The sequence below is a fragment of the Rhinopithecus roxellana genome, chromosome 8 (assembly GCF_007565055.1).
Source record: "Rhinopithecus roxellana isolate Shanxi Qingling chromosome 8, ASM756505v1, whole genome shotgun sequence".
Classification (NCBI taxonomy): Eukaryota; Metazoa; Chordata; class Mammalia; order Primates; family Cercopithecidae; genus Rhinopithecus; species Rhinopithecus roxellana.
Genome location: NC_044556.1, coordinates 13,765,186 through 13,779,010, shown reverse-complemented (window position 1 = coordinate 13,779,010; position 13,825 = coordinate 13,765,186). Strand labels below are relative to the sequence as shown.

The 13,825-nt window shown below is 56.5% G+C and overlaps 1 protein-coding gene across 1 annotated transcript in view; it reads left to right on the top strand.

Moving 5' to 3' along the window:
• The first annotated feature begins 215 nt into the window (after positions 1–215).
• The window catches only part of MAP2K2 (mitogen-activated protein kinase kinase 2), a 36,132-nt gene continuing 22,522 nt past the window's right edge, over positions 216–13,825 (top strand). Inside the window, exons 1-2 of the mRNA XM_030935751.1 lie at positions 216–619; positions 7,314–7,524. Of these exons, the coding sequence (XP_030791611.1) occupies positions 528–619; positions 7,314–7,524 (303 nt within the window). The 5' untranslated portion in view covers positions 216–527. The remainder of the gene's footprint in view (positions 620–7,313; positions 7,525–13,825) is intronic.

The window sequence follows — 13,825 nt, the reverse complement described above, 5'->3', positions numbered from 1 at the left end:
TGTGCATGACCGTCAATCCCACCCTCATCCATCCGTCTCCTCTCCTGCGCCCGCGCCTCGTGCCCCAGGCGCATGCGCACACGCGCCGTGGGAAGGCAAGCGAGTGCGCACGCTCCGGGAAACGCCTCGCCTCGGTGTCCGCCCCTTTCCCCTCCGAAAGACGGCCTGGGCTTCTGCGCAGGCGCGCCGGCTGGGGTTAGGGTCCATCGCGGCTCCCGATCCTGTTATCGCGAGAGGCCGGTCCGCGATCTTGTGGCTGCCCCTCCCCTCCCCCGGCCTCTTGGACTCCGGCTGCGGCGTCAGCCTCTCGCGGGCCTCGGCAGAGGTGGCGGCTCCGTCGCCTCAGCCCCAGCGCCGTTCGGCTACCCTCGGCCCAGGCCCGCAGCGCCGCCCGCCCTCGGCCTCCCCGACGCCGGCCTAGGCCGTGGCCGCAGCCCCGGGCTCGCGTAGGCGCCGATCGCTCCCGGCCCGCCCCCTATGGGCCCCGGCTAGAGGCGCCGCTGCCGCCGCCGGCCCGTGGAGCCCCGATGCTGGCCCGGAGGAAGCCGGTGCTGCCGGCGCTCACCATCAACCCTACCATCGCCGAGGGCCCGTCCCCTACCAGCGAGGGCGCCTCCGAGTGAGTGGGCAGGGGTCGGCCGGAGGCTCGGGGTGCACGGTGCAGGGAGCCCTCGGGGAAGCACGGGGCGAGGGGTGCAGGGGGCAGGAGGGTCACGGGGGAGGATGGGGTGAGGGGTGCACGGGGCAGGGGGTTCTCGAGGGGAGGACAGGGCGAGGGATGCAGGGGGCCTTCGGAGGAGGATAGGGCGAGAGGTTCAGGGGACCTTCGGGGGAGGACGGGGCAGGGGGCCCTTGGAGGACGGGGTGAAGGGTGCACAGGGCAGGGGGGTCTGGGCCGGTGATGGAACGAGGGTCTTTGAGCAGTGAGATTGGGCGAGGGGAGGTCCTTGTGGTGGAAAAAATAGGGTGTGGGATTCCTGAAAAGTGAAATTGGGATAAGGGGAGTCTCTGAGTAGTGAAGTTGGGGTGAAGGGTGTCTCTAAGAGGAGAGGATGGGGGCCCCTGAGCAGTGAGACTGAGTGAGGGAGGCCCCTGCAGTGCAGAAGATGGGGTGTGGGGCTTTTGAAAAGTGAAGCTGGGGTGAGGGGAGTCCCTCAGTAGGAAAATCGGAGTGAGGGGTGTCCGTAAGGAGAGAACAGGATGAGCACTGAGATCGGGGTGAGGGGTCTCTCTAAGAGGAGAGAACAGAGTGTGGGGTCCCTGAGTAGTGAAATAAGGGTGAAGGGTTCCTAAGAGGAAAGGACAGAGTGAGGGTTGCCTTAGTCATGAGATGAGGGTCAGGGGAGCCCCTGAGTAGGGAAACCGGGGTGCAGGGCGTTCCCAAGAGGAGAGGATGGGGTGAGGGGAAGTTAGGCAGCCCCTGAGGAAGGAATTTGGGCAAGGGGGCTCCAGAGGGGAGAGGATGGGGTGACGGGTCCCTGAGTGATGAGACTGAGATGGGGTAGGGTCCCTCAGTAATGAGATTGGGCCAAGGAGGTCCCTGTGGGGAAACAGGGCGTGGAGTCTCTGAGTAGCAGAATGCTGGTGGATCTCTGAGTAGTGAAATGGGGTGAGTGGTCCCTGAATAGTGAAATCAGGGAGATGGGGGGGTCCCTGAGTAATGAGATTGGAATGAGGGGAAATCCCTTTGGGGAAAATATGGGGTTTGGAGTCCTTAAGTCATGAGATCAGGCCAAGGAGATGTCCTTGCAGAGAGAGAGGATGGGGTGCAGGGCTCCTGAATTGTGAGATGGGGTCGAGGGGGTTCCTGAGAGGCGAGGATGTGTCGGTGGGTACTTGTAGGGGGAAGGATAAGCAAGGGGTGTCCTGCCCAGTGAAATGATAGTGAAGCGAGTCCCTCGGGGGAGAAATGGGGTGAGGGGTTCCCTATGGGGGAAAGACGGGGTGGGAGGGTCCCTGGGCCATGAGTTGACAGTGCAGCACCTGGGTGAGGAGGACAGGCTGAGAGGTCCTGGGGTGCGGGGAGCAGTCCTTCTGGGGAATGAGTCCCTGAGTAATGAGGTTGGGGTGGGATGAGGAGGGCACCTAGGGGGCTAAGGTGGGGCGGGGGCGCCCCTTAGGTGAGAGAATGGGCGGAGAAGGTCCATAGACAACCAGGAAAAAGAGAAGAGAGGGGAGGATGGGGGCTCCCAGAGGGGTCAGGATGGGGTAGGAGACCCTAGAGGGGTCAGGATAGAGGGGCTCTAGGGGGGATCAGAGTGGGAGTTCTGGGGTATCTGAGGACAAGGCAGGTCCTAGGGGAGTCAGGATGTGGGGGGCTCTAGCGGGGTCAGGATGGGGGTTCTTGGGGTTCCGGATGGAGGGGTTTCTGCGGGGGTCATCTAGCGGGGTCAGGATGGGGGTTCTAGGGGGCTCATGTTGTGGGGGTTTGGGGAGGTCAGGTTAGGGGTCCTGGGGGGGTCATGTTGGGGGGTTCTGGGGGTTCAGAGCAGGGGGTCTTGGGGGTCATGTTGGGGCAACTCTGGGGGGGTCATGGCAGGGGTCCTAGGGGAGTCATGTTGGGGGATCCTGGGGGGGGTCAGGGCAGGGAGTCCTGGGGGGTCATGTTGGGTTCTGGGGGTTCAGAGCAGGGGGTCCTGGGGGATCATGTTGGGGTGGTTCTGGGGGGTTCAGAGCAGGGGGTCCTACGGGGGTCACATTGGGGGATTCTGGGGGGGTCAGCAGGGGCCCTAGGGAAGTCATGTCGGGGGATTCTAGGGGGTCACGGCAGGGGGTCCTAGGGGTCTCCTGTTGGGTTCTGGGGGGATCAGGACAGGGGGTCCCAGGGGGTTCAGGTTGGGCATCTCTGAGAGGGCATCTCCTGCTTGTGGCGGTGCCTGGTGTGTGGAGTCCCTGAAGCTGGAAGTGTGGTGAGGAGACAGGGAAGCTGGAGTGTGAAGAATGAGGAGGCGCGGGGATCAGGGGACCCTGCTGGCCCCTGGAAGCGGAGGTGCAGATTCTGAAGCAGGTGGACTGGAAAACCCTCCTGAGGGGCTGACCCAGTGCAGAAGCTTTGAGGAGGTGGAGGGAGACCAGAGGCCTGGGCGAAGGGGTCTGAGAAAGGGGCATGCTGGGGCTGGGGTCGCGTGCTGGCAGAATCACACGGCTCCAGGGCGAGGGAGGGGACTGGGTGTTGGGGGCACACACTGGTGGGGTCATGCCAGGGTGATCTCTGCCCTTCCGTTCTGCAGGGCAGAGTGGGGCAGGGCAGGACGATCCCCGGGGCCCTTGGCTAGGGTCCGGGTGCCGTACCTGTGGTGTGACCCCTTGAGAACCAGGTGTCAGGGACTGTGGCATGTCTGGTGGCCTCTCCCACTCGGGGGCCGGCCTTCTGTGACCCGGATGAAGAAGACTCTTGATGCCAATGTGTGCAAGTCAACACGGGCACAGCCAGACACGGGACCTGTTCCTCATTCTCCGCATGGAACTCGCCCTTCACATTCTCTTCTGTGTGGGGTTTGATTTCCATCCCTTGAAGGATTACCCCCAGGAGAGGAAGCTGGCTGTAGGGATGCCAAGGTTTTGTTTTGTTTAATAACCACAGTTGTGTTGCCAGCAAATTTAAGATGGATTAGTCAGCTGACTCCAGGATGCATTTTCAGTGTTTTGAGCAGTACTTGAGATCTTCCAAGTGTGCCATCAGAAGTGTTCATTCATGGCCAGGTGCGGTGGCTCACGCCTGTAATCCCAGCTCTTTGGGAGGCCAAGGTGGCTAGATTACTTGAGGCCCAGTGTTCAAGACCAACCTGGCCAGCATGGCGAAACCCAGTATCTATTAAAAATGCCAAAAAAAATTAGCTGGATGTGGTGGCGCACACCTGTAATCCCAGCTACTTGGGAGGCTGAGGCAGGAGAATCGCTTGGAGCCAGGAGGCAGAGGTTGCAGTGAGCTGAGATCGCGCCACTGCACTCCAGCCTGGGCGACAGAGCAAGACTCTATCTCAAAAAAAAGCAATATTCATTTATTCATTTATGTTATTCATTCATTCATGTCCCCCCCCACCTTCTGTCCCACTCCCAGGGTCTCGCCATTCCTGCTGCTTCTGGGTCTTTGTTCAGCAGCTGCTCAGTGAGCACCTGCTAGGGCTCTCTTTCCCCTCATAGGGGACACTGAGATGAGCAGGAGTTGTCCTGACCTCGGGCAGGTGTTCTGACCTGGGGCAGGTTCCCCCACCCCTGTGAGTCTGTTCCCTCCTGCCTGGGCCTCCGGGGACAATGGTGTGAATGGAATGAGATGGTGTTTGTCCAGCCCAGGAAGCAGTGCTCAGGCCCCTGCCTTCTGGCGAGCTCTTTGCAGCACCAGCTCCAGTGCCATCACCTCATTTCTGGCCTGTGTGCCCCGTGGCTTACGCCACTTCCAGCTGTAGGCAAACAGTGGTCAAACTTTGGGATTGGAAGGTTCCAGATGGAAGGAGCAGTTCACGCCTTCCTTCCCTGCTTCAGTCCCCTCTATGGCTGTCCACCATGACTTTAGCTGCTTCCGAAATTGGGACCTTTCGAGTTGGCCTGCTCTTCCAGGGAGACGTTTAAAGCTGCACTGCCTGGTTGAGTAGCCCCTGGCTACAGGCAACACATAAAACAGGAATTGCCCAGACCCACAAGAGCATAGGCGATAATGCAATAATGCTGTTGTAGATATCAAAGGCTTAAGATGGAAGCAACGTGAAACACTCATTCATTTTTCATACTGGTTGTATGTTGGAAATAACATTTTTGATGGGTTAAATCAAATGTGTTATTAAAATTAATTTCATGGTGGCTCAAGCCTGTAATCCCAGCACTTTGGGAGGCCGAGATGCGCGGATCATGAGGTCAGGAGATCGAGACCATCCTGGCTAACACGGTGAAACCCCGTCTCTACTAAAAAATATAAAAAACTAGCCGGGCGAGGTGACGGGTGCCTGTAATCCCAGCTACTCGGGAGGCTGAGGCAGGAGAATGGCGTGAACCCGGGAGGCAGAGCTTGCAGTGAGCTGAGATCTGGCCACTGCACTCCAGCCTGGGCGACAGAGTGAGACTCCGTCTCAAAAAAATAAAAATAGGGCCGGGCGCGGTGGCTCAAGCCTGTAATCCCAGCACTTTGGGAGGCCGAGGCGGGCGGATCACGAGGTCAGGAGATCGAGACCATCCTGGCTAATGCGGTGAAACCCTGTCTCTACTAAAAAATTCAAAAAAACTAGCCGGGCGAGGTGGCGGCGGCTGTAGTCCCAGCTACTCGGAGGCTGAGGCAGGAGAATGGCGTAAACCCGGGAGGCGGAGGTTGCAGTGAGCCGAGATCGCGCCACTGTACTCCAGCCTGGGTGACAGAGCGAGACTCCGTCTCAAAAAATAAATAAATAAATAAATAAAAATAAAAATAATTTAAAAATTAATTTCAGCCAGGTGTAGTGGCTTACGCCTGTAATCCCAGCACTTTGGGAGGCTGAGGCAGGCAGATCACTTGAGCCCAGGAATTCAAGAACAGCGTGACCAACATGGTGACACCCCATCTCTACTAAAAATACAAAAATTAGCTGGGCGTGGTGGCGGGCACTTGTAATTCCAGCTACTTGGGAGGCTGAGGCAGGAGAGTGGTGTGAACCTGGGAGGCAGAGGTTGCAGTGAGCCAAGATCGCACCTCTGCACTCTAGCCTGGGTGACAGAGTGAGACTCTGTCTCAAAATAAATAAATAAATAAAAATTAATGAAAAATAGCCAGACATGATGGCTTACACCTGTGATCCTAGCTACTAGAAAGGCTGAGGTGGGAGGATCACTTGAGGACAGGAGTTGGAGGCTGCAGTGAGCTATAATCTTGCCACTGCACCCCAGCCTGGGAGACAGAGCAAGACCATGTCTCTAAATAAATGAAATCAGTTCACCTGTTCTTTTTAAACATGGGTACTAGAAGATTTTAATTTGTACACACGGCTTACATTCCATTTCTTTTGCACAGCACTTGGTTCTTGTGTGCATTGAGCTCAATTGTCTGTTAGAGAGAAGTTGTCTGTTACTCCAGGATCTGGTTCCGAGTCAAGGCATTTGTGAAAATAGCTTACCGTCGAAATTTCCTTTGAAAATTCTTGGAATCACCCAATAAAGTGCAATGTACATGGTTGTTTACATTTTTAAAAATTTTTTTATTGTGCAGAAACAATGTCTTGCTCTGTCGCCCAGGTTGGAGTGCATTGTCATGATCATGGCTCACTGTAGCCTCAACCTCCTGGGCTCATGTGATCCTCCCACCTCAGCCTCCTGAGTAACTGGAACCACAGGCATAAGCCACCATGCTCGACTGTAGGTCTCACTTTGTTGCCCAGGCTGGTCATGCTTGGTTTTTGGATTTTTGGTTTGTTTTGTTTTGAGACAGAGTCTCCCTCTGCTACGCAGGCTGGAGTGCAGTGGCAAGATCTCAGTTCACTGCAACTTCCGCCTCCCAGGTTCAAGCAGTTCTCGTGCCTCAGCCTCCCAAGTGGCTGGGATTGCAAACGTGCACCACCGTGCCTGCCTGGTGCAGGTTTTGTACTGAGCCTTCTGCCTTCTGCCTTCTGCTCTTGGTTCTCGTACTGTGCTCAGAACACTTGTTCCTCTATCTCCCGCAAAGACAGGCATCCTGGCCCGGGCTCCGTTCACCTGATCCCTCCCTCGTCTCCTCCCGACATGGTCCGGAGCTTGTGCCTTAGGAAGGAGGGCCTCCCAGCCGGGCGCGGTGCCTCACGCCTGTCATCCCAGCACTTTGAGAGGCTGAGGCGGGGGGATCACTTAATGTCAGGAGTTGGAGACCAGCCTGACCAACATGGTGAAACCCCATCTCTACTGAAAATATAAAATCAGCCAGGCATGGTGGCGGGCACCTGTAATCTCAGCTACTTGGGAGGCTGAGGCAGGAGAATCGCTTGAACCTGGGAGGCGGAGGTTGCAGGGAGCCGAGATTGCACCACTGCACTCCAGTCTGAGCAACGGAGGGAGACTCCGTCTCAAAAAAAAAGAAAAAGAAAAAGCAGACGGAGGCCTTTGAGCTGCGGCTTATCCTTGAGATCCTGAGGTCTGCTAGAGTTGCTGAGATGGGATCGAGGCAGCATCCTCAGTTCCCGGGGATCCGCCCTGGATTCTGGTCATTGGTGTGTCTGCTGGGTGTACACAGCATGGATCCTTCTTTCCTTCTACACCACAAACCCCTGAAGTGCAGGAATCCGGTCTGCGTCCCTCTGGGGGCCGGCGCGCCACGGCCATGCGGTAAACGGCCAGGTGGAATCTCCCTAGGTAGCTAACCCCTGCCCTGGGGGTCTCTGCAGGGCAAACCTGGTGGACCTGCAGAAGAAGCTGGAGGAGCTGGAACTGGACGAGCAGCAGAAGAAGCGTCTGGAAGCCTTTCTGACCCAGAAAGCCAAGGTCGGCGAACTCAAAGACGATGACTTCGAAAGGATCTCAGAGCTGGGCGCGGGCAACGGCGGGGTGGTCACCAAAGTCCAGCACAGACCCTCGGGCCTCATCATGGCCAGGAAGGTGAGCGCTGCGGGGTCAGAGGTCGGGGAGTGGTGGGGAAGGTCCCCCTGGAAACAGGAGGGAGGTTGGGAAGGCAGCCGGATCTCTGCATTCTGATTAGCTCCAGGCTCCGTTCCTCATCCCCACCAGGGACTGTAGGTCCTGAGAAAGGGCCCAGCTTCTGGGCAGATGGGAGCGGTGCCAGCCACACACAGCTGTGCCCTCCGGTGACTACCTTCTGCCCTGGAGGGCACTTGAAATCCACATTCCCAGAAAGCTAGCAAGTGTAGATTTCAGGAATATGAGTGTGTTACGGTTCTCCAGAGAAATAAGTGATGAAGCGTGTGTGCGTTTGCGCCTGTGTGTACAGCCATGCACCTCATGGTGGTGGCTCAGCCAATGACAGACCGCCTATGCAGCGGTGGCGACGTAAGATGATCGGGCCATGTCTTTAATGTGCCTTCTGTATGTTTATTTTTATTTATTTATTTATTTATTTTTGAGACAGAGTCTCTGTCATCCAGGCTGGAGTGCAGTGGCACGATCTTGTCTCACTGCAATCTCCACCTCCTGGGTTCAAGGATTCTCTTGCCTCAGCCTCCCAAGTGGCTGGGATGACAGGTGGACACCACCATGCCCAGCTAACTTTTTTGTATTTTTAGTAGAGGCGGAGTTTCGCCGTGTTGGCCAGGCAGGTGTGGAACTCCTGACCCCAGGTGATCCACCCACCTCGGTTCTCTATATTTAGATAAACAGATGCTTATCAGCACCGCACTGCACTGTACAGAGTACAGGAGCCTGGGTGTAGAATGGGCTTTCCGGTGTTCACACAGTGATGACCTCGCCCAGTGAGGGATTTCTCAGTGTAACCCCGTCCTTAACGATACTTGACTGTATGTGTAGAGAGATTTATTCTAAGGAACTGGCTCACACAGTCCCTGGGCTGGCGGGTCTGAAATCTGCAGGACAGACCAGAGCCCCACGGAATAGCTGACGCCGCGGCTGAGATCCAGGCCCTCCTCCTCTGGGGCCTCGGGCATTTTTTTTTCTTCTTCTTCTTCTCTTTTTTTTCCCAAGACAGGGTCTCCCTCTGTCGCCCAGGCTAGAGTGCAGTGGTGCGATCATAGCTGACTGCAGCCTCCGCCTCCTAGGCTCAAGCGATCCTCCCACCTCAGCATCCTGAAAGTAGCTGGGGCCACAGGTGCACACCCGGCTAATTGTTTGTTTGTTTTGTAGAGACAGAGTCTCACTATATTGCCCAAGCTGGTCTTAGACTCCCGGGCTCAAGTGATCCTCCTGCCTCAGCCTCCCAAGTAGCCAGGACTAAAGGGAACACCAGGCCTGGCTAATTTTTTTATTTTTTGTAGAGATGGGGTCTTGGTTTGTTGCCTAGGCTGGTCTCGAACTCCTGAGCTCAGGCGATCCACCCGCCTCGGCCTCCCAAAGTGCTGGGATTACAGGCATGAGCCACTGCACTTGACCTATATTCTTTCTTTCTTTCTTTTTTTTTTTTCTTTTTTTTTTTTTTTGAGACGGAGTCTCGCTCTGTCGCCCAGTCTGGAGTGCAGTGGCCGGATCTCAGCTCACGGCAAGCTCCGCCTCCCGGGTTTACGCCATTCTCCTGCCTCAGCCTCCCGAGTAGCTGGGACTACAGGCGCCAGCCACCTCGCCCGGCTAGCTTTCTTTTGTATTTTTTAGTAGAGACGGGGTTTCACCGTGTTAGCCAGGATGGTCTCGAACTCCTGACCTCGTGATCCGCCCGTCTCGGCCTCCCAAAGTGCTGGGATTACAGGCTTGAGCCACCGCGCCCGGCCTCTTTTTTTTTTTTCTTGGCTCACTGCAACCTCCACCTCCTGGGTTCAAGGGATTCTTCTGCCTCAGCCTCCCGAGTAGCTGGGATCACAGGTGTGCACCACCACACCCAGTTAATTTTTGTTTTTTTAGTAGAGATGGGGTTCACTGTGTTGGCCAGGCTGGTCTCGAACTCCTGACCTCAAGTGATCCTCTTGCCTCGGCCTCCCAAAGTGCTGGGATTACAGGCATGAGCCACCGCGCCTGGGCAGGCTTTTCCCTGAAGGCCTTCAGCTGATTGGCTGAGACTCACCCACTCTGGGGAGGAGTAATCTGCTTTGCTCAGAGTCTACCGATTTAAAGGTTAATCACATCTTAAAACATACCTTCCCAGCAACCTCTAGACTGGCGTTTGACAACGGGCCACCGTGGTCTCACTCAGGAGACGCATAAAGCTGACTGTCACCCCACTGTTTGATAATCTGCAAGCCCTGGCGCTGATGGCCCCCGAGCTGAGTCATCCCGGGCTCCTAGGCCATGATGCAGCCTCTGCTCTGTGATTGAGGAGAGTGCCCAGGGGATACAGGGAGGTTGTGACCACTTGGAGACAGTGGCTCTTAAACACATAACCTGAGGACTTAGTGTTGACGGGATGTTCAGCTCCTCACCTGTGTTCTTGCAGACATAGAATGCTGCCTCTTCCTGGAAGCCCACCATCCTGTAGTTCCCCAAACTGGGGGAACCTGACCGCACCTGGTCCTGTGGGTCTGCGCAGGTGGCAGCATTGCTCGAGGGCCCTGCCTTCCTCGGGAGCAGCGGCTCAGCTCCTGCGGGGATTTAGCTCTGCAGCTCTGTCTTGTGGCCTCTAGAGTGCTGCCCTCCCTCCCTCCTGAAGTCTGCAGCCGCGGACTTGCTATTCCTGTCCCCGTACTGCAGGCAGCCTCTTCCAAACCAGAGCAGCCTTGGAAAGCTCAGGTCCGCCTCCGCCCGAAGCACCAGGAGGGGAGAAGCAAGCTTGTGGTCGACAGAGCCCCAGCAGGGCCTTGAGCCGGAGTGCCAGTCCCCATGTGTGCCAGGGACCCTCGGGCTTCTCGGGGAGCCTCCAGTGGTCCCTGATGGGCTGGGCAGTGGACATGAACCCAGTGCTTGCTGCAGCAGCAGCTCCTGCTTGCGCGGACAGGCACAGGTGAAGACGGGCTCACCTGCAGCTTTACTGCAGCCGGGAAAGGGAGGTCAGGGCCTTTAAACCTGAGGGCAGGCGTGGCTGGGCAGGCTCTGTGGTCTGGTGCGTGGGGACGTCCCGGCGTCGGCTCCGGGGTTTGGTACTGTCCTTCCGTCATGAAGATAGATGTCATTCACCTTGGGGAAGGCGGGGAAAGGGCACACAGGACTGTCGGTACTATTTTTGCAACTTCCTGTGCTTCTATAATTCTTTCAAAATTAGGTTTTCTTTTAAGCGCCTGAAGACTCGGGGGTGGGAGAGGATGCATTGAGCGCACAGGCTCAGCGGCTCTGGCTGCTATGCAGGTGGGGCTGCGAGGGCTCCTTTCATTTCATCTTATTTATTTACTTACTTTTATTTTTATTTATTTATTTTTTTGAGCCAGAGTCTCGCTCTGTCACCCAGACTGGAGTACAGTGGCGTGATCTCGGCTCACTGCAACCTCCACCTCACGGGTTCAAGCGATTCTCCTCCCTCAGCCTCCTGAGTAGCTGGGATTACAGGCGCCCGCCACCGTGCCCGGCTACTTTTTGTATTTTTAGTAGAGATGTAGTTTCACCATGTTGGCCAGGCTGGTCTCAAACTCCCGATCTCAAGGATTCCACCTGTCTTGGCCTCCCAGATTGTTGGGATTACAGGCGTGAGCCACTGCGCCTGACCCAGTCTCGGTATTTAAGGTCGTGCTGGCTTGTGAATGTCTTCTTGGCTTGACTAGTGGCCTCTGATCCCTCTCCCATTGGAGCAGCACCCCTGCATTACCTGGGCCGGGGAGACAGGTGAAGAACTTGCTGCTTGTTACGCACGTGGGGCTTCTTTGAATTGCCCATGCTCATAGCAGAGATGGGTTTGTTTGTTCTTGCTTCTGAGTTCCTCCACTCCGCCGTAGCTTACTTCCAGGGTGGCGGTCACACGGCCTGCCCAAGGCCACCTCACAGTACCAGCTGCTGTCTCACAAGTGGTGACCTGAGTAAAGCCACTGCCAACACCTTTGACGCATGTTCTCCTTAAAATTGAGCATCAGCCCCGTTTTACTGTTGAAAAAACCGAGGCTGAGTGGGGTCAGTGACTGAATTGGATTTGAACCCTCTTGGACTTGGGAGCAGCTGCCAGGGCATAGCCTCCGGAATCCATTGCACATCCCCTAACTGGCCACCACTCCCATCCTGTGTGTTCATCTTTCACATCTCTTGTAGAGAGGAAGGCTTGCTATGTTGCCCAGTGTTGAACTCCTGGCCTGAAGCGATCCTCCCGCCTCAGCCTCCCAAAGCACTGGAATTACAGATGTGAACCACGGCATCTGGCTCTGTTCCGATTTTTACAACAGCCAATTCGGAACGTTTGGAAGCGCAGCGTGGGCCACACGTGACTGTTGGCTACATCCAGCCCTGGAGCTGTCAGTTTCCGATCCGTGATTTACGATATTGCTGAGATCATTCCAGACCCAGGCCTGCGGCGCGGCAGCCTGGTCCTCCTCCCGCTCCGGCTCTCGCGGACACTCAGTGAAGCTCTTTCCTCTCCTTTCCTACTCCAAATCCCCAACCCCACCCCTGGCCCAAATTCCTCATTCTTCTGTAGAAACCGTCTCCACCTCCGAGCCAGGTCTGGCATTCAGTTTTAACACCCTGACACCATCCGCATTTAATCAGCTATTAGAGCTGGCACGGCCTGGGCTGTGGTGTCCTGGAAAGAATACGGGCTGCAGTGTGCCCCGAGGCAGCCCCCATCCTGACTTAGCAGCTAATGCCACTGGGAACATGGCTCTGAGGCTCCGAACCCGGCTTGCTCAGTCAGCAGGAGCGGGGCAGCCCACCCGTCCCCCGGCGTTGTCAGGGTGAACTTCAGAGGGTGCAGGTGCTCAGGGACGCCCCCTCCCTGCCTGTCTGTCTTCCTTTCCCCTCGCACACCCTCAGTGGTGGCTGCCTGTTCATCTGGAATGCTTGCTCGACAGGCCCCAGGTATTACAGAACCATTAAAACTGAGATCACGCTGCAGCCGCCCTGTGCAGACCGGCCTCCCGCACATCTGCTATTTACTACAGCCTTCCAGAAGGCCTGTCTTTTCCGACGGCCTCATTTCACGTTAGGGGCTCCTGGGATCCCTCCCAGTGCCTGTCCGCCACTTCCTCTCCTCAATCACGGCTTGTGACGGCCAGCCGAACACGCGCTCTTTCCTGCTTCTTGTCACCCATATATGGCTCCTTTGAAGTTTTTGGTCAGGAGCTGAGCCGTCCAAGACAGCAGCCCCCGGTCAGATGTGGCTACTGGGTTCTTACAATGCAATCAGTCCGGATGTGCTGAACGTAGAATACACACACCAAACTTGAAGGGCTTGGTGTGAAAACAAATGTGGCCTTTTCTTTCTTTCTTTTTTTTTTTTTTTTTTTGAGACGGAGTCTCGCTCTGTCACCCAGGCTGGAGTGCAGTGGCGCGATCTCAGTTCACTGCAACCTCCGCCTCTTGGGTTCACGCCATTCTCCTGCCTCAGCCTCCCGAGTAGCTGGGACTACAGGCGCCCACCACCATGCCCGGCTAATGTTTTGTACTTTTAGTAGAGACGGAGTTTCACCGTGTTAGCCAGGATGGTCTCGATCTCTTGACCTCGTGATCCGCCCGCCTCAGCTTCCCAAAGTGCTGGGATTACAGGTGTGAGCCACTGCACAGGGACTTTTTTTTTGAGACGGAGTCTGGCTCTGTCACCCAGGCTGGAGTGCAGTGGCGCAATCTCGGCTCACTGCAAGCTCTGTCTCCTGGGTTCACGCCATTCTCCTGCCTCAGCCTCCCGAGTAGCTGGCACTACAGGCGCCTGCCACCGTGCCGCTAATTTTTTGTATTTTTAGTTGAGACGGGGTTTCACTGTGGTCTCGATCTTCTGACCTCGTGATCTGCCCGCTTCGGCCTCCCAAAGTGCTGGGATTACAGGCGTGAGCCACTGCGCCCAGCCCAAATGTGGCCTTTTTGAGAAAATCTCCCAACCTCCACGTGAACATCCAAGCTTCAGTACCGGGCCCTTGTGAAACAGGAGTGGGCACCAGCACCTCTCAGATACAGCCTGGCTGTAGGGGAGAGCATCCTAGGGTGCTGGGGTGGCCCTGGGGCCTGTGGAGTCACCATGAGGGAGTGGAGTAGCCCAGGGACCCCCGTCTGGAGCTGGATTCTGCAGGGTGACCTGAGGGGAGAAGCCAGAGCTACAGGGGCAGGCGGTGTCAGGGCTGCGGTCAAGGTGGGACACCCTTTGCCTGAGGAGCGGCTGGGTGGGGGGAGCTCAGCACTGTGCCCCTGGGCCCTGCCACGCTTTTCAAGGTCACAGGCC